The 18,743-nt window shown below is 36.8% G+C and overlaps 1 protein-coding gene across 1 annotated transcript; it reads right to left on the reverse strand.

Moving 5' to 3' along the window:
• Positions 1–17,300: 17,300 nt before the first annotated feature.
• On the reverse strand, positions 17,301–18,470 carry LOC149960338 (uncharacterized). The gene is made up of 6 exons (XM_090167452.1): positions 18,238–18,470; positions 18,102–18,170; positions 17,951–18,043; positions 17,546–17,881; positions 17,405–17,482; positions 17,301–17,346 (listed from the first exon to the last, which is right to left on the reverse strand). The coding sequence occupies exons 1-6, from the start codon at positions 18,264–18,266 to the stop codon at positions 17,301–17,303; spliced, it is 651 nt and encodes a 216-aa protein (XP_090023578.1). The 5' UTR covers positions 18,267–18,470.
• Positions 18,471–18,743: the final 273 nt, after the last annotated feature.

The following is an 18,743-nucleotide window of genomic DNA, read 5'->3' on the forward strand; positions in this document are numbered from 1 at the left end:
AAACAGAAGAGCATGAAACTTAATGGTTAGATAGAGTTAATTTTGGGTGGAACAAGGATGACGGAAGATAATTCAATAGACTAGTACCACTGAATTGCGGGCTTTGTTTGCGGATCGTAGCCGAAAGATTTTTAAGGTAAATCGAAATAGCACTCGCGCGAGTCGAATAATCAGGTATGGCAGAGACACGATGAAAATGATTAGTGACATATGGCGGCACTTGATTAGCGTGAGCCTTAAACATGAAGATTAAAAGATGGAAAACATAGCGTGGCTTTAGGGCCAGCCACTTCACAGTATTCCGGGCTTATGTAGCGGAGGAACGAAGATTAGCACCAAGTATAGTTTTGGTGGCCCTATTTTGGACAATTTTTAGAGATTTGAGATGGCGTTCCGACGCAACATGGTAGAAAATGTCCCCATAAATCAAACAGTGGTTGTTCCAAAGACTTGTATGAAGTATTTAAGAGTTTAACATCCAAGGTTTCAACGAGCGAATGCACCTTAGGCGCTAGTTCACCTTCTTCAAGGCGAGTCCTTCGTCAAGGTGCACTACCAAATACTTCACGGAAGCAACGCGAAAGCCCCACTTTCGGGAGCTGTTTGTTGTTCTAAAAGTGTGAAAGTCGAAATGGAGAGCCAAACAACACGAACACTGATTTACTTTTTTTGAATAGATAAATGCTCGGTCGGACACTTCGAGATTGTGAAAGTAGCGCCGTCGTCAGCAAAGAGGTGGGCACACTATGCTGCAGCTCGCGCAAGATGGTATTAATATAGAGCGAGAATAGAAAGGGATCCAGGACACCTTGTGGAACCCCGAGTCCGCTTGATCGGATGAATGATGAATGGTTTTCGCCTGGTTAGATTCAAACCATAACAAAGTTGGCGTAGAGAGACCCATTCGCCGCAAAGTATCAAGAATAATTTTATGATTGACGGAATCAAAAGCATTGACGACATCGAGGAACACGATAGCGACAATCAACTCGTATTTCCAACTTCTTGGTTCTCTAGGGTGTTTTGACAGCGCTTACCATGCCGAATTTAATCCTTCCACATCGAGAGGTTGGGGGAGTGATCTGACCGTTTCAGATGAAGGGGTTTCAAAGAAAAACAAAAATCATGTTTGAACCCTTTTTGGTGTTAGGGGGGTTAGCCTTGGCCTTTCCTTAAACACTTGTTAAGGTTAACGATAATAGTTAGTGTAGGCAACTGTTGGCTCATGTGGCATGAAGGGGTTGCCGCCACCCTCCTACGCATTGTAACCCGGCCACCAGTTTAAAGGCATGAGAAGTCGCTTATTAACTTGGGCCTTAAGTGGTGTCTTCGGTATTGGCCTAGCTGATTATTATTATTATATTTATTAATTTCTTTGACGACCGTTTTTGAAACGTTTTAGTCAGCACAATGCGTAAACTAACTCTAAACAATCTTACCCGATTCTTAAAAAATTTAAAAGGTTTTCTATAGCCTATGGCTTGCCCATATAGAAAGAAATAAGAACGTGGTTTGTAATCGAAATATGCCTAGGTTTCTCTTTAGCAGTGGCGTAGCGATGGTGCAGCAGACCCCGCGACTGGGGAGATGGCTTTGAGGTTTAGGGGGCCCTTTTCATTTTAGGTTTCATTAGCCCGAGACGGGCCGAAAAGCGAGGAACTCAGCAAAGTGAGTGAGGTTTGCTGAAAGGTTAAAAACGAAGATTTCTATGATTCTTTACAATTACCCGAAAACCCATTTCAAAATCGTGAACTCGATCGCAATTGTCCAAACACTCATTTTGCCTTTGTGTATCCTTCTGTAACGTACTATGTGTGGTTTCGAATATTTAGCATTTTTAGGCGGCAACAAAAGCCTATTTATTATTGTTATTATTTAGTCTCCTAGAATCTGAAATTTGGAATGATTGGGTCGAGATATTTAAATTTAAATAAAAGACGACGTTGTCAATAAATATTTTCTATAGATGTTTGGTTTTCCTCTAGGAGTGAGCTTGATATAAAGTCATTATGATGATGTTAGCGCAATCTCTCGGTTATTTTAAGAACCTTTATGAAATTTCACAAAACACTACAGCCGCTATTACAAAGACGATATAATAATACAAAAATGAAGTCCTACACTGACTATTTGCCTTTTCTGCTGTAGAATTTTGGAACCAAACAAACAAATAGTTTTGTAGTCGTGTAAAGTGTTTTTCGAATTTACGTTCTTAAGTTTTAAAAGTTGAAAGTATGGAAGACAAGGAATCTGGTAAGTCTAGTACCAAAACTAAAGTGAAAAGCGGCGCTCAAAAGCGAAAAGGTCCTAAAAATATCGAAGAAAGTTTAGCTAAGCGATTAAAAACTATTCCGAAACTAACAACCTTTTATACCAAATCAAAAACAACTGATAATATTCGTGAACCTACCTCAAAATCTCAAGACACACTTTTAGATGAAAAATCTGATTACAGTAGTCATAATTTGCAGCAAAAGCGAAATTTTGATGATAATACCAATATGTCTAAAACAACAACCGCTAGAAAATTCCCCGGAAAAGGATTCTTTGATTACTTCTTGCTTAATTATGGACGGTTTATAGGAATCAAATAATGATGAATAATAACAACATGCAATATTCCACGTCCAAGCGTAACGTTAAAGTGGAGAAAACAGGCATTTTTATAAATGAAGACTATCCGTCAGATATGGGGCATTATACTGGCTGTGTGGCTGCTGATAACAAAAGAATGATCTTAGATCATGGGCCGTGTAGACCTATGGGCCCAATTCCAAAAGATGGTAAAGGACGAACCTTTTCTACGCGTACTACAAAACGAAAACTAAATCTGGAATCCAATTTGTAACATCGTGGTTGTGCTACTCTCCAAAATTAAATGCTGCCTATTGTGGTGTGAGAGATTGGCCAGGAATATCAAGAAAAATAAAAGTCAAACTCACGTTCAATCGTGTTATTTAAAAGAACAATGGAATAGAAATAAAACGATCGATGCCGAACTAGAAAATCATTTGCCACAAGTTTTAGAAAGGCTAATTAAAATTACTCTAAAGTTGGCTAAAAACGGCTTGGCTTTTCGCGGTCACAGAGAAAAACTCGACGATGTGTACAATGGTAACTTCTTATCAGATGTCAAACTTCTCGCTGAGTATGACCCAGTTTTAAAACAAATTATTAGTCTACCTCAGGGAACTACTAATTACCTTAGTCCGCAAATACAAAATGAACTAATCCAATGTTTAGGTCAAGGATTGCGACAAACGTTGGTGTTAAATATTAAAAAAGCACCATACTTTGCATTAATTGTGGACAGTACCCAAGATATAAAAAAATGGATCAACTCAGTATTGTAATACGATACGTCCAGAATATGGAGGACAAGTTCAATAAACTTTCTCCAATAAAAATCAAAGAATCATTTTTGAGATTTTTCAATCTTGGAGACCGAACAGCCACTGGAGTCGTAGAAGAAATATTATCCAACTTAAATGAATTTGGAATCGATATCAAAAAGTGCCGAGGTCAAGGCTACGTGATGGTACGAGTACGGGGGTTCAAATCGGACTAAAGGAACTGCAGCCTAATGCCATATACGTGCACTGCGCCGCGCACAATCTAAACTTGGTACTAAACGATACCGTATCAGGCTCCACACAAGTTAAAGAAATAATCAACTTCTTCGCTCTTTTGCAGAGCATTTTAACGTTCATTTGACTTAGACCGGTGATAATTACTGGCGTCATTTACTGGATAATCGTCAACGACGTTAAAGAAATTAAATCCGACACGCTGGTCTGGCCGTCTTCTTTCGCTTCTTCCCATAAAAGAACGGTACACAGATATACTTAAAGCACTCGCAAAAATCAATTTACAAACTGCAAAGAAAGACGAAAGGGACGAAGCTTCTAGAATTCGTAAAGCTATGGAATTTTTCGAATTTGTTTTTCTATCTGCGCTGATGTCTGAAAGTACTCTCGTTGGTTAATCTTGCACCAAAATCTTCGCAATCCATAAATATCGACTTATTGACGGCAGCTTATGTTTTTTCGGTCTCTGCTGAGAATTCGAAGCGACTAATGAATATTACGACGCTATTAAGATGGAAGCTTTGCAAATTGCAGAAAAATAGAACGTGTCTCCTTTATTCAAAAATAAGAGACAAAAAATTGTTAAAAGGCAGTACGACGAATTAGCCGAAGATATCGGTTTAGTGACGCCGAATCTCATTTTAAAGTAACGGTATCTCATAAAATGACCGATCTGGTAAGCTGCCAAATTGAAGGACTTAAATCTGTAGCGAACAGGTGTTAATTTCTTGAACCTCGAACGTTGCTGTCTTTTTCGGATACGGAATTGGTAAAGAAGGCTGAAACGATTCAAAAGCGATATAACGAAGACTTGTCCGAGGCATTGCCCATTCAACTTGTTTTATTTGTAAATACTATTAAGACTGAAATAGGGTTACGAGTATTTGTGACTTAGCCAATGGACGTATCGCTTCTCGTTGATGACTTCGCGGCGCTTAAAGCAAGAAAAAAGCAGTTTTAGGTTATTTTTTCAATATTATTATAATGCATCTATTAAATAGACATGTAGACTCCTACTGTGAGTAGATCATTTTATGTAGCTTTTATAAAAGCAATTAACCTGAAAAAGTTAAAATTAATTTTAATGCGAACTCCATTTACTGGGGGGGGGGAAACCGCTCGCTAAGCCACTGCTCTTTAGACTGATGATTTTTATTCAATTTTTGTAGAAAATACTTAGAACGTGTGGTATTTTATTAAGTATCAATATATGGAAAATATACGTACTTGAGTTTCAAAATGTCGAATAACAAAGCCGTCTTCCAGCATGAGTGGCTTTTTATTCGACAGAATTAATTCCGTTAACGTATCAATTGTGAGGTATTTCTCATCGACAAATTCTGACTGTTGAAAGCAGCTCATGACAGCTACAAGATAAGTGACGGCCAGTATCCACGAACCCAAAACCAAACGCAATGACAAACGTCGGGTAAGAAATGTATACGCTATAGAAAAACGAAATCTGGTTTCAGTTCAAATCTAAAATCTAATTAATTATTTTATAACCATAAATTAAGTTCTTTGATATTCAAGATTATATTGGTACATGTAATAGTTACGACTGTCTAGATTCTTCAGATTATTGGTTTCGCGTGTAATCGATTAATTGAAAAAGTTACGCTACCAACTATTCCATTATTTGATTTTTACCGATCAACTTTAGTTTAAAAAGAAATCAGAATTGAGTTGATATATTACTTAAAGCTTTAAAACTAAATTAGGTCTTGGATTCGGATAAATTTTGGTATTGGTCAACAATAATAAATTTTAAAGAGATACTAACGTTCAAAGAAGATTATAGAAGTCAGGTCCCAAATGTTCAGAAAACACAGCCTCAGAAATGTTCCGGGGCTGCTCCTCGAAAAGAAGGAATCTCTCTCTAAACCCTTTGACGAGTACATCATGATAAGAGATAATACAAGAACACTGATACCTAGTAAGGCGGCTACCTGAAAAGAAAAGATGAAACTGTTGCTAATTTTTGAAAAGCTTGCAAAATGTTCAGAAATATGGAAAACGTTTCTTGTGTTGTTGAAAACTTTAATCGCGATCTAAAATTTTGAGAGCCTAAACACTGCATGGTTTATTACAGGCGTACCCATTTGATCAATTTTAGGCAAATGTCAAAAATTATATTTTACCTAAAAGATATCGATATATACCTTGACAATTAAGAAATCGACCACGGTCCAGTGAAGAGACAGAGTAAACCGAAAAATTACATGTTTATATTCGTTTTCTAAAAATGTTGAGCTCCACCTTGGAAATGACCATTATTAAACTAAAACTAATTAACACTAACAACGAGAGTACCCGAGGTGTTTATTGCCAAATTTGTTCAAAGTCGGGCGTTGTAAAATAATCACGTCGAAAGGAAATTTCTTATCATTGAGTGTACACACGATAAACAACAAATTAAAAAACAAATATTATTGTTTATAAGCGTTTGTACCATTTTGAGAGGGGAGGTATTCGAGTTCTTGTTCACCGTCTTTATCGCTAATCAACGTATAGTAACCAAATTCAACGACTTAGCTTAGCTATCATGTATAATTGTAAATACTTATAAACTTTGAATAAAAACCTAAACAACTTCTCTCTTTCTTTCTACGCTTCGCAAAGATAATGCTTGTACCACAAGCATAATTTAATCATGGTGCCGAAACCCGGGGCCAAGCGTTGAGATCAATCAATGAAAACTTCTGGAAATCAACTCAATGAGTCAACCTTGCGAAGTTGAAGATCAAGGAGGTTCAACGAAGAAAACCCGAAATTAAAAGAGAAAACGACGATAGCCGTAGCCGAACTCCTATTGCAACTCCAGCTAGTGCGAATCTACCAAAATTAAACATAGATAAATTCTACGGGGACATTCACCAATGGCAGACATTTTGTTGGCTGTTCGAGGTTTCCATACACCGCAATTGTGGCCTAGCTGACGTCATCAAATTCAGCTATCTAAAATCTTATCTTCGTGGGCCCCCAGCCGAAGTCATCGCTCGATTCTAAGTAAAATAATAAAAACTACGATGAAACTATCACTCTCCTCAAAAGAAGATACGACCGGCAGAAAGCTCTTATCGACGCACATACCAACCAAATACTGAAACTGACACCGATCAGGAGACTTACTGACGTAGCTGGTCTTAGAAAATTCTACGACACTTGGAAAGTCTGGGGGTCGACTCTGAACAAAACAGCGCCATACTATGCCCGATCATTCTACGACTGATTCCTAAAGAACTGAGAGTTGGTTTAAATCGTCAATCTAATCTAAAGAGTGGGATATACAAGAAATTCTCGACTTTATTCAAAAATACGTAGAAAGCCGAGAAGAAGCAGAGATCTACGACAGCGTACCAGAATTATACGAAGTGAAACGAAAATTCATTTTACACTAATTGATCTGGAAAGTTCTCCTAAGCTACCGCTATGACGACTACGACGGAAGGCACTAGCTGTGTCCACTATCGCCATTCTGGCCACAGTCTGGACAACTGTAAAGAAGTCCCGGAAATATCCAAAAGAAAGGAAATCTTAAAACGAAAGGATCTTTGTTTAAAATGCGAAAATGGACCTCATCGAGCGAGAAATTGCAAAGTAAAACTATCTTTCAAGAAATGCAATTAGAGACACGACGTTCGAATCGATCTGGGAAGATAACGCAAATTTCTCAAAGTCAACGAACAACGCAGAACCTATAACTGCTGCCGTTACAACTGTGGTTCCGAACAATTTCGAACGACGAGAAATACTGCAGGCCTGATACTGAGTCACTTTTCTCACTTAAAATCACTTTTTTAAAATCTGTCACTAAAAGTCACTTTTCCCAAAAAAATTACTATTTATCACTTTTTTCGAATTTTTAGATTTCCTTAGCATTGAACGTAAGAAAACTGTCTCCCAACCTTTTTTTTACAAATAATAAAACATAATCAAACTCCGCTTTTAATTTTTTTAATTAGCAAATAAGCGGTTGAAAAAAGCTATTAGTGATAAAACTTGGAAGTGGAATAGCTTAAGTGATGTAACTTCCTATGGTTATATAGTTACTCTATATGGTTGTGTAACTAATCAAAAAACCCAATAAAACCGTATTTTTTACCATTTTTGGTAGATTTTCCGGCACTATTTAGTCACTTTTTTAAAATTTAAAGTCAATAAACTTACTAAATTCTGTGTAAGTGAGTATCAGGCCTGTACCTACAAACAGCACGAGCGGTAGCCATGGGACACTGGAAGCACTCGCACTTTCATTCGTACGGATATCTCAAGAAAGCGGGGGCTCCCATACCTTGGAGAAGAACGATTGAGTGAACATACCTTCGGCAAGAGCCAACCTGAAGAAATAACGTATTCCCGAACAAAGGTTGACACTGAAGAGCTTGGACAGTAACAAACCAATGGTCCTGGAGTCAGACGAAATCAGTACAGCAACCATACGATAGCCAGGAGACCAGATCAAGGAAGCCTTAAAAAACGGACGAAATATTCCTAGTGGATTCTCTACCTGGAAACAGCTACACATGTACGAGTATAGCGACGAAATCACTCTGTCGTTTTGGTCGGACCTCTACTGGAAGATCGTAACTGGTAATATAAAACGAATTAATGAATCTCTCGCAGCCCTAGAAACCTTCCTTGGATGGATTGTCCAAGGTCCGAACCTTATCACCAGCATGCATGTTGGAATAAATCTGGCCGCAGTCGGTGTAAAGCTCATGAGTTAAAGGAAAAGTCAAGGTAAGGTAAAACTTGGATCAATTTGAAAGGTCATGTTTAAATATACTCAAAAATATCAGTCGTAAAATTGTATCTTTTTTAATGACGGGAAATTAATTTTTAAACGAGCCAAATTTACTTGCCAAGCGATCTGCCATTTTGTTTCGCGGTGACGTTTTAGGACTTTAATCACGCGCTGTTCCCTGCGCGCGCTTGCTCCGCGTGCGGTCTGCGGAGGGAAGGCGAAACAAAATGGCAGCTCACTTGGCGGGTAAATTTCGCTCGTTCAAAAATTAATTTCTCGTCATTAAAATAAGATACAATTGTACAACTGATATTTTTGAGTTTATTTAAACATGATCTTTCAAATAGACCCATGTTTTACCGAACCTGAACTTCTCCTTTAAATGACTGCTTAAAAGATTTCTGCAAACTGGAGTCGCTAGGAATAAAAGACACTGACGGGTCATCATTTTCTAAAGATGAAGAAAATTTAATTCGAAAATTCGAGAAGAACATTCATTTCACAAATTCCCGCTACGAAGTCGCTCCACCATGGGTTGAAGATGGGGGTAACTTATCAAAAAATTATAATAACTCTATCAATCGTCTTTACTCGCTGCGCAGACGTCATCTGAAGAATCTTCAACTATACAACAATTAGCAAGAGACATTTCGTGAATATCAAAGTAACAACGTGAAAAAAGAATTCGCTGTCGGTAAGTCACAAATTTATTACTGGACTGACTTTTCTATTGCGTTGAATTGGATAAATTGTTGTACTCGGAAATGGTAGCCATTTGTCGCCAACCGAGCAAAAGAAATACAACACATATCAGATGCGTCAAATTGGAGACATTGCAGCGGTTCAACGAACCCCGCTGATTACCTAAGCCGAGGTCAAACTATCGAGAAATTGTTGTCTATGTAATACTGGTGGCATGGACCAGAATGGTTGTCGAAGCCCATGTACGAATGGCCAAACAACGTTCTTTCCAATCGACGAGAATCCGAAGTTAGTCTTGAAGATATCATTACCTGTACCGTCATTAATGACGACTAGAAATGCAGTCCGATTCTAGACATGAAAAACTTCATTATATTATAAAAACTACTGGGAGTCACTTCCACCGCGTTGCAATACCCATTCGATTTGCAACCGAAAATGTTTTTGACCACTTAAAACAAAAAAATTTCATTATGTTACCTAAAATAGTTACAATTTTACCCCAAAAATTTTCCAATTTACCAAACCGTTATAACATTTACCTAAATGTGGTCGAAATTACCAATTTCGTAATTTAAAATTTTTTCAAAAACCGAAGAAATCCCATGCTTTTTTAAATGGAGATTTTTGGTTTTAAGTGGTCAAAACCATTTTCAGTTGCCATGGCAAATTGAAAGGGTAGTGCAACGTCTCCTTTGGCAAAATTTAATAACACATATAGTTCTATATTACGCCCGACAATGAACATAATCTGTAATAAACAATCTTTTGTTGAATTTAGAGTAAAAAACAATCGTCTCCTCTTCTATTTAAAGAAAATATTTTTGCATTTCAGACGTCATCGCGTGTATTTGAATATGATAAAGAAAGTCTTATTACTTCGTAGTCCATTAGAAGGAACGACAAACTGGATGAAAGGAAAAGTTCTGGCGATGAAGATGTTAAATAGGTCTCGGTAGATCCACACACTCCACAGGAGGTCAAATTAACCGACTTTTGAAATATGTGCTGCTCACAAGGAACTAAAATGATGTCCATTGCCTTTTTTAAAATATAATTATTTAACTATGAGATAACTTATTATTTTGCGAATATTTGTTTGTTTGAGTCACTTTTAAACGCAAGTAAGTATTAAATGACAAGTCTGAGAAACTGCCGATAAATAAACGTAAAAGCAAAGCGGAGCTAAGAGCAATGAAGTGTTGAAGGAAGAAGGACAATTTCCAAAAGCGACGCTTTTAAGGAGTTCGTGAAATGGACAGTTAAAGATAACGTTCAGAAATTGGAGCGGCTACTTCTTTTACGTAACGAATAAAACTTACCTCTAAAGATTTAAATTCATCAGCGTGTGTCTCAAAGTATTTCGCAATTACATGAGTAGGCAAGTACTTGGGAATAAAACTGGAAAAAACACTTAATTAAATTGTAATTGTAATAGAGCCTTTACAGCTGTGAAGAAGTTGCTATAATGACACTTAATTAAAAATTGGAGCCACCAAAATTCCTCAAACCCCATTACAAATAGTAAAATCATTTCGTAGAAAAAGCATTCGAAACTATGGATCAATAAATTTCAATACAATTTGAATGTTAAATGGCATTTAACAACTGACTGATACACAATCACTGAAAAATTATCTACTACAAGAAAAGATGTGCTTAGTTGTAATTTTCTTTTCTTTTGCTCTACGACCTCAACCGTATGCTTTTGAACAACGGACTTGCATGGCGCCACAATAAATACTTAACTAGCGTAAACCTCCTGACCCGTCTCAAAACGTATTGCAAATCTAACCCTGTTCCCCTATCAGAGTCTGTTAAAACCATAACTGACACGATAACAGGAAAGGAAAGTAAGGTTAAAATTACGAAACCATTATGGCATGGTAGATTTTATGAATATTTTGACTAATTATATAATTACTTACACTCAAATATATCCCCTTAAAAATATGTCAACTGCATATTAAATTAACCGTTAGAAATTGTTTCTTGCTAATTACGTAAATATAATATAATATTTCTAAAAATATTGCAAACAAATTTTTAAGGTAATATTTTAAATTGTGTATTGATTAGCCTTATATAGCGTTAACCTCACGTTAAACCAATATACCTCACCCAAATTGGAAAGTATAACCCATTGCGTTACGTGCTGTTCAAATATTAAATTTTACCTAACCACAAAAAAGTTACTATACGCCTTAGCTTTGAAGAAACCTACTTTATACAAAGGAAGGTCACTCTTTAAACTTTTCGATTATTTAAAAAACATTGCTTGGAGCTCAAGAGACAATGACGTGAGTCAAACCCAAATTTTGCTATAATTTACTTTAATTATAACGACATGGACTCGGTAATATACTTTTTCCTCGCTATCTCGCCATCGCAACCGTTTGTGGGGCCTCGCTTAGCATTTGCGTTATATAATAAACTTCTTTATAGGTTGTAAAAACCACAGAAATCGTCCGCTAACAGGGGTTAAAAATTAAAGATTCAGTGATGTTAAACCCTTTTTTGAAACGTTGTCCGTCGAAGATAATAGCTTTTCCTTAAAGGTAATGATCGAGTATAAAATATCATCAAAAATAACCAAAAATGCCATGGGCTACAATACTTTAGCTCATATGAATAAATTTGCAAAATGTACAATGACCCGAAACTCATAAAACCGAATGAGCATTAATTGGTTTTATGTTTAGAGAAATCAAAAATAATTTAACAAAAATTGTAAATAAATATAAACAATATTGACTTGTATATACACAAATAATGAAGATAACTACGTTGTCTCGACCGTTTTAAAAATGATTTTCAGCCGGATATTTTTCAACCATTCGTACATGTATATCTCAACCATTTCTACATTTCACAACAATTCCTACATTTCTCAATCATTCCTACATTTCTCAACCATTCCTACATTTCTCAACCATTCCTACATTTCTCAACCATTCCTACATTTCTCAACCATTCCTACATTTCTCAACCATTCCTACATTTCTCAACCATTCCTACATTTCTCAACCATTCCTACATTTCTCAACCATTCCTACATTTCTCAACCATTCCTACATTTCTCAACCATTCCTACATTTCTCAACCATTCCTACATTTCTCAACCATTCCTACATTTCTCAACCATTCCTACATTTCTCAACCATTCCTACATTTCTCAACCATTCCTACATTTCTCAACCATTACTACATTGCTCAACCGTTCCGACATTTCGTTATGTTTTTTGCCAATCTGTTTTTCAACGGTTACCATTTTATCTGCATTATTTACTTTTAAACCAAAATCGACTTTCGTGATATAATTTTATAATTGTTCGTCACGTTATTATTTCATATTTCATATACAACTTAAAAGTTTTTTCTCCTCACGAGGTCTATCGGTGGATCTCAAGGGTGATATTGTTTGTGAAATTACGTGATCATGTACGCGAATTAAAGCTCAGCCTCATACCGAAGATGGAGCATTTTAAGATCGACCCATTTAAGTTTACTTTATTCGCACGAGTGATTCTCACTTTGTATATTTAAAATTGCTACACATATTGAAACGAAAAAAAATTAAACCGGCAGAACCATTATTTCAAAAATTCATAAAAAAATAACAATTTGTTATTGAAATAACCAAGGTTTACAAGTTATCGTTTGATAAATATGATATAAATTGAAATTAAAATGACCATATTGTTAACAAGAAGTAGGATGTAAAATAAAAATTTAAATTATTCTATAAGTTTAAAATATAAACCAAAGTAAATACCTAATATTAAAAATCCTCTTGGTATAATCTTGTAAATCCTCCAACAGTTCTTTTAAATTTCGTATAAGATCCAATTCCTAGTGGGAACCAATTAAGTAATAAAGATTATGATACCATAGATTATATTAAAAACATAATTTACGACCTCTAATTAGTCGCCGAAATTCGGGTGTAATAACTGGTTTCTAAGGATTCACTATTACCACCGAATATCCGTTAAGAAATACAACCTGCAGTATTCCAAAAACCTCTGATTTTCTTATTTAAATAAACATACTTTTATCCTTCTACAGCCGATGTCTCCCAAATATCTAACTTTAGCAGAAAAACCTGTGTTTAGATTTGTACGAAAATGTAAATGCTACACTCGTGAAATTTTCAAACTGTTTCTATAATCTTGAAATATTATTAATTTACACTTTAGAAATGAATCTTGTACATTCAAAATTGTGAATTTCATCATGATTATGGATGCATTTCCAATGAGACTTGTTCATCACTGAATGGACTGTCATATCCTGCAGTTTTAATACTCTGTCTTTAAATGCCCTGTTTAAGGTGTTTAAACTACGAATTTACTCAAAAGTTGGAGCTTTTACATATCGGAGAATGATTTTAAATAGTCCATAGAAAATGTTTATCTAAGTACAATCGATATGTTTTTTAAAGAATATTTTATAAATTTGAAAGATATTATAATAACCTGTTTTTTAGATACTGTTGGTTTGATGTCACAATGTAAAATAAATCATGGGATATATATGCTTAAAAAGTTAAAAACAACGAATACCATTACGGAATAATATTTAAGTATTTTTAAGCAATATATATTTATAATTACGAAATAATTAAAAAATTCACTTGAGTATAATAAATTCTGGTTTAATTTTAATATAAATATAAGCAACGACTTGTTTCGTAAATCCTTTTGGATAAATCATCACGTCGGAGTATTTAGGTAACGACGCTAAGTGTTAATATAACCTTGCTATTAGATATTTAACTAAATGTGTAAAATCTAAAATCAATTGATACAAATTTTAGATAAAAAATATTTTAAAGATAATTTTTGAACATTTTAAAAGTTACACTTAATTGTGCAATTATTGTTTTGGGCCGTCATATACAGGGTCTTTTTTTTTTGCTCGGAAAAGTGTTTTTTTTTCAAAAACTATTTATAGTACCGATTTCAAATTTGGAAGGTCAATTCTCTATACCGGGGGACATCAGTTTGAGAAATTTGAGCGTTTTCGGTAATGTTTTTCACCAATTTTGAAAAATTATTTTTCGACCACTAGGTGCGAGATAAAAAATTTCTATTATAAAGTTGTAGGCCGTCATCGAAAACCCTTAAAAATTGTTCACTCGACGAAAAACAATTTATTTATCAGTGAAAATTCGAGCTTGAAAAATTTACAAGTTGGTGAAGCCAAATTACGATTGTTTGAAACGATAATTGAAACCGAATTACCTAATCCAGTTGAAACTTTGGTTAAAAAAACGACCGGATTTAAAAAACACGAGGCTATAGGTCAATCCTAAACATGCATTGGGTATTTAAAGGAAAACTTTGGGAGATTATTATCAGTGTTTGATAATATTTCGAACAATGCCTCGTTATTCAGTAGCTGAGCGTACCGAGATAGTTGCCATTTACTATGGAGAAGCAGCGCAAAACCTTAGAAGAGTGACTGAAATCTTCGCAGAAAGACATCCAAATGGAGAGAGAAATAGGCCTGGCCATAGATAAGCAAGATTATAGAGCGATTTTATAGATAAGCAGAATTATAGATAAGGTCCTTTATCCATAATACCTTTTTTTATAGATACCAAAATTATGGAGCGATTTTTATAGATCCACTGTACTTAACCTCGCCTTTTTTCCTTGCCTCCGGCGTTTTTACAGAGCCTCGTTCACCACCCGTCCTTTTATGGATACTTACAATGGGCCCCCCTCTTTTTTTCCGACAATAGCAAGCCAAGAATGCCACTCGCTCTTTTTTTGTAGGAATAAGTCGACGCGCCAGAGCCTCGTTCACCACCCGTCCTTTTATGGATACTTACAATGACCGTTAAAGCCGCTGACTTCTACGCGCCAGGGGTCCCCCTTTTTTTCCGACAATAGCAAGCCAAGAATGTTGCTCTTTTTTGTAGGAATAAGTCGACGCGCATTCAATTGCCTAATATTAGTTGAATAACAAGACATATATTTTTTTCATTTTTTAATTTTGATAATACACCAGGCTAGGTAACTGAGTAAAACACAAGAAGAACAAGTTATACGCTTGAAGAGCAGATGACAGGTTACGCCTCTCAATTAGATTAGTATAATCGCTTATAATATTGAACGGACTCGAATAACAACCAAATTTACGCATTACGTCTGGAAATATATCAGAATCTCCTTGGCCGAAATGGATCTCTTCAAAATCTTCGCTGTCAGGGTAGCCGGCAACTCGTTGAACGTGAAGTTTGAGAACTTCGAACATCGCTTCAATACAGGGCCTCTCCTTCTCAATTTCAGTCAAATGTTTTTCGACGGCGTGGATACATAAATTTAAAGCTAGGATACCCGCTTCCCCAAGTTGGAATTCCTCTTTTTTCCCGAAACTTTTATAAGCCAAAAGAGTAACGTTTCCTTTACTAGCTAAAAGTTCAAAAGTACGACCCCCAATTTTGGCAAGCTCGAGACTAAATTTATTTTTCTCAACTTCTCTAGTATGTGATTCAATGAGATACCAATTTTGATACATCTTATTAAAAGCTACAGGCGGGAGGCATATCGAGGATTGGAAAGTAACGTCGTTGAAAAAGAATATTTCCAGGTCCTCACCTTTTAAGCCAATTGATAGACACGAATTTTTTCCTAAACGCCAGCGAAAATTGATTTTCCGCTGAAAGTTAGCATCTTGTTTCCTGCTACCCAAATCGTAAGACATCTTAACGCTTCGAAACCCGAATACGAAATGACGCAAACCCGGGAGCTCCCCCCGGTATTAATATCTCTCGGATGACTCATGCACCCCGGGAAAAAAAAATATATCGCGCCCGGGCAAGATTTTTTATTAAGTAAATTCCGAAATATACTGCTGAAATTTCAAAAAAGAAGCTAGTGTAAGTACTAAAGGGGTTTCTAACTATATTAGGGGGCTTCTTTTTTACCCTTCCATCACTGATTGTTTCAAAAAAATTATAGGTGGAATAAGAACGAGTATTTGATTTTTTAAAAAATTTACCTGGAAAAAAGAAATAGGTTTTAATAAAATTTCCGGAGCACCGATTAAAAAAGTAAGACATACTCAAGACATTAATGCGCCCTCTCGGCCAGCGCCGCGGCTAGAATGGCCTGGACCGCGTCGAGGACCACGTCGGGTAACTCCGCGGTAGGCTAAAGAAATATCATTTTCATTATTATTAATATTAATATTTTAGATTAGTTAAATTTCTTCTTACGCAACGACGATATTGAAAGATGCCCCGCCCACCGGGGAGTTGACAGCCGCTAACGATAAAAATATATTTAAAAAAATAACCGAAATTTTAAAAGGATAATAACTTACGGGTCGGGTATGACGGGGCGGCCACGCCCGTACCCCGGCACGGGGAGGGCAGGCCCGTTCACCGGGACAGGACGACCATGCCCGTACCCTGGAATTCGCGGGGGTGGTACCGCGTCCAGGACCACCGGGGGTGGTATCGTGTCCACGACCACATCGGGTAACGTGGCGGTAGGCTAAAGAAATATTATTATTTTTTTTATTTAGATTAGTTAAATTTCTTCTTACGCAACGAGGACGTTGTAGCATCCCCCGCCCGTACCCCGGAATTTGCGGGGGTGGTCTTGGACTAATGAAAATCATATTTTTTAAGAAATGTAGAAAAATTAGACCAAATGCGACTCACGCTTCTCCGATGGGGCCATTAGCTAGTCTACGCGCCAGCATTCGTTGCATTATCTGGAGGCGTCCTCGACCTCCAGCGGGGCTATGATATTTACATATTTTTTAAAGAAATGTAAAAGAAATTTGACCAATTTCAACTTACACTGCCGCCGGAATGGGGGGAGGGGGGACGTTATTTTCCGCGGCTTCGGGACTAACGAAAATCATTTTTTAAGAAATGTAAAATAAAAAATAGGCCAAATTTTAGCTTACATTGACTCTTGCTGCTCTTCGTCGGATGACATTTTTGGAAATGAAGCCAGAGAATTCTAGCACTCGCGGTCAAAAAAAAAGATGACAATGAGCAAGTCGAGAGAAGGGGGGTGTCCGCAGGGGTTGAATCACCCACACCTGCAAGTAGAAACTGCCGCGGGCCAAACGGCGAGGGGACAATACCCGACTTTTTTTCCATAGAAAGGAGTAAAATGGTGGAAATAGATGTCAAAAAATAAGCTTACTATTAATTATTTAAAAAGACGCTTTTTTCGAAAAAACATTTTTTATTGAAAAACAATTTACAAGAAAATATAAAGAAAATATAAAGTTTTTTAAATCCAAGGAGGCGAAACAGGCGGTGAATTGAGGAGGTCAGAGCTGTAAAAAAACATTTAGTTTTTTAAAAAAATATACTTTTTCTAAAAAACGAACTTACGAAGGTATAATTGGAGGAGAAGGAACGGCGACTTCGGGGTCGATAAGAAAATTAGGGATGGGCGGCGGCGCGATTAAACTGATTTCGAAAAAAAAAAATGTTAGAACCCTTAATTTATATCTGAAAATTAAAATCAAATACCCCAAGTCCACGGCGAACGCCGTCTCGGCGAAATCGCCCGCTACCACCGAGGTGACATGGGCAATCGCGGCGTTCTGGGCCGCCCAGGCAAGATCGACCACCACCTGGAAGTCCAGAGCGGTGGCTTGAAGGGAAGGCGGATCATGGTGATCAACCGAAAAAAGCCTAAGAGAGTCGCCCATGTTACGTGTCGCATTAAATGCACCGCGTAACACGGCGGCCAAGGAGATTAAAGACGCCACATAACGGTGGTCGCCCGGAATAACGGCGGGGAGAGCAAGGAGTGCCGGTGGTGAAAGAGCCAGCGGGGGCGATGAGGGAGATGATGAAAGCGGGCTTTAGAAAAACAAAATGATTTAGGATATTTTTTTTAAAAAGGGGTTAAAGATTTTTTAAAAAACCTACTCGGGAGAAATTATCACCACATCAGGTGACGAAGGAAGGAGAATGTTGTCGTTCCATTGAGAAAAGCCAGGAACGGGGCTTGCAGGTGAATAACTAGGTAAAAAAATATAAATTACAATAACGAAAATATATAAAATATCAAAAAACTCACGAAATAGAGGTAAGAGCCTCCAGCTCTTCCATAGAGGAGGAATTCGAGGATGATGAAGAGAGTGAACGACTAGACAAAATTTAAAAAGTTAGAATTAAAATAACCAAGTGAAATAAAATTTGAAAAAAAAACTTACCAGCGTTTTCGGGAATTCCCGGAGGCCATATTTTTTTTACTGGACTTGTTCTGACTATCGGTAAATTCGCGAGGCTAGATATACCGGTCATTTTAAGGGGCGGGGTCGAAACCCGGATGACCTCTGGGGGTAACCCTCTAAGGAGTTTCATTGGACCCACGCTTAATTTACCGCTAGAGATTGTCACGAAATCTAGACAGTTTTCCTCACCAAATAAAATCGCCTCCGAGTTATTGAATACAACCGGAGAGTTTACGACTTAAGGTTAACTTTCAATAAAAGGAGGAATTTTTATAGCGGACGGGGAAAAATACAAAAGACAGGAATGTTATTTTTTTTTACAATGTCACGATTATTATTTCTAAAGCGAGATTTTACGAATCAGAAAAGCTGTCGATGAATCTAGGGCCGTAATACGAGCGGTCCAAATTCTGAGTAATGGCCTTGTTTTTCAAAAAACCGTGGGAAATATTATACCTGAATAATATTACGACTTGGATAGACAC

The sequence above is a fragment of the Leiobunum rupestre genome, chromosome 2 (genome assembly GCF_980474605.1).
Source record: "Leiobunum rupestre chromosome 2, qqLeiRupe1.1.hap1, whole genome shotgun sequence".
In the NCBI taxonomy this organism is placed as follows: Eukaryota; Metazoa; Arthropoda; class Arachnida; order Opiliones; family Sclerosomatidae; genus Leiobunum; species Leiobunum rupestre.

Coding starts and splice junctions, on each gene's coding strand:
- LOC149960338 (XM_090167452.1), bottom strand. CDS start 18,266: ATGGCCTCCGGGAATTCCCGAAAACGCTG. Junction 18,044..18,101: donor GAGGCTCTTACCTCTATTTC/GTGAGTTTTTTG, acceptor TTTTTTACCTAG/TTATTCACCTGCAAGCCCCG. Junction 17,483..17,545: donor GCGTTCGCCGTGGACTTGGG/GTATTTGATTTT, acceptor TTTCGAAATCAG/TTTAATCGCGCCGCCGCCCA.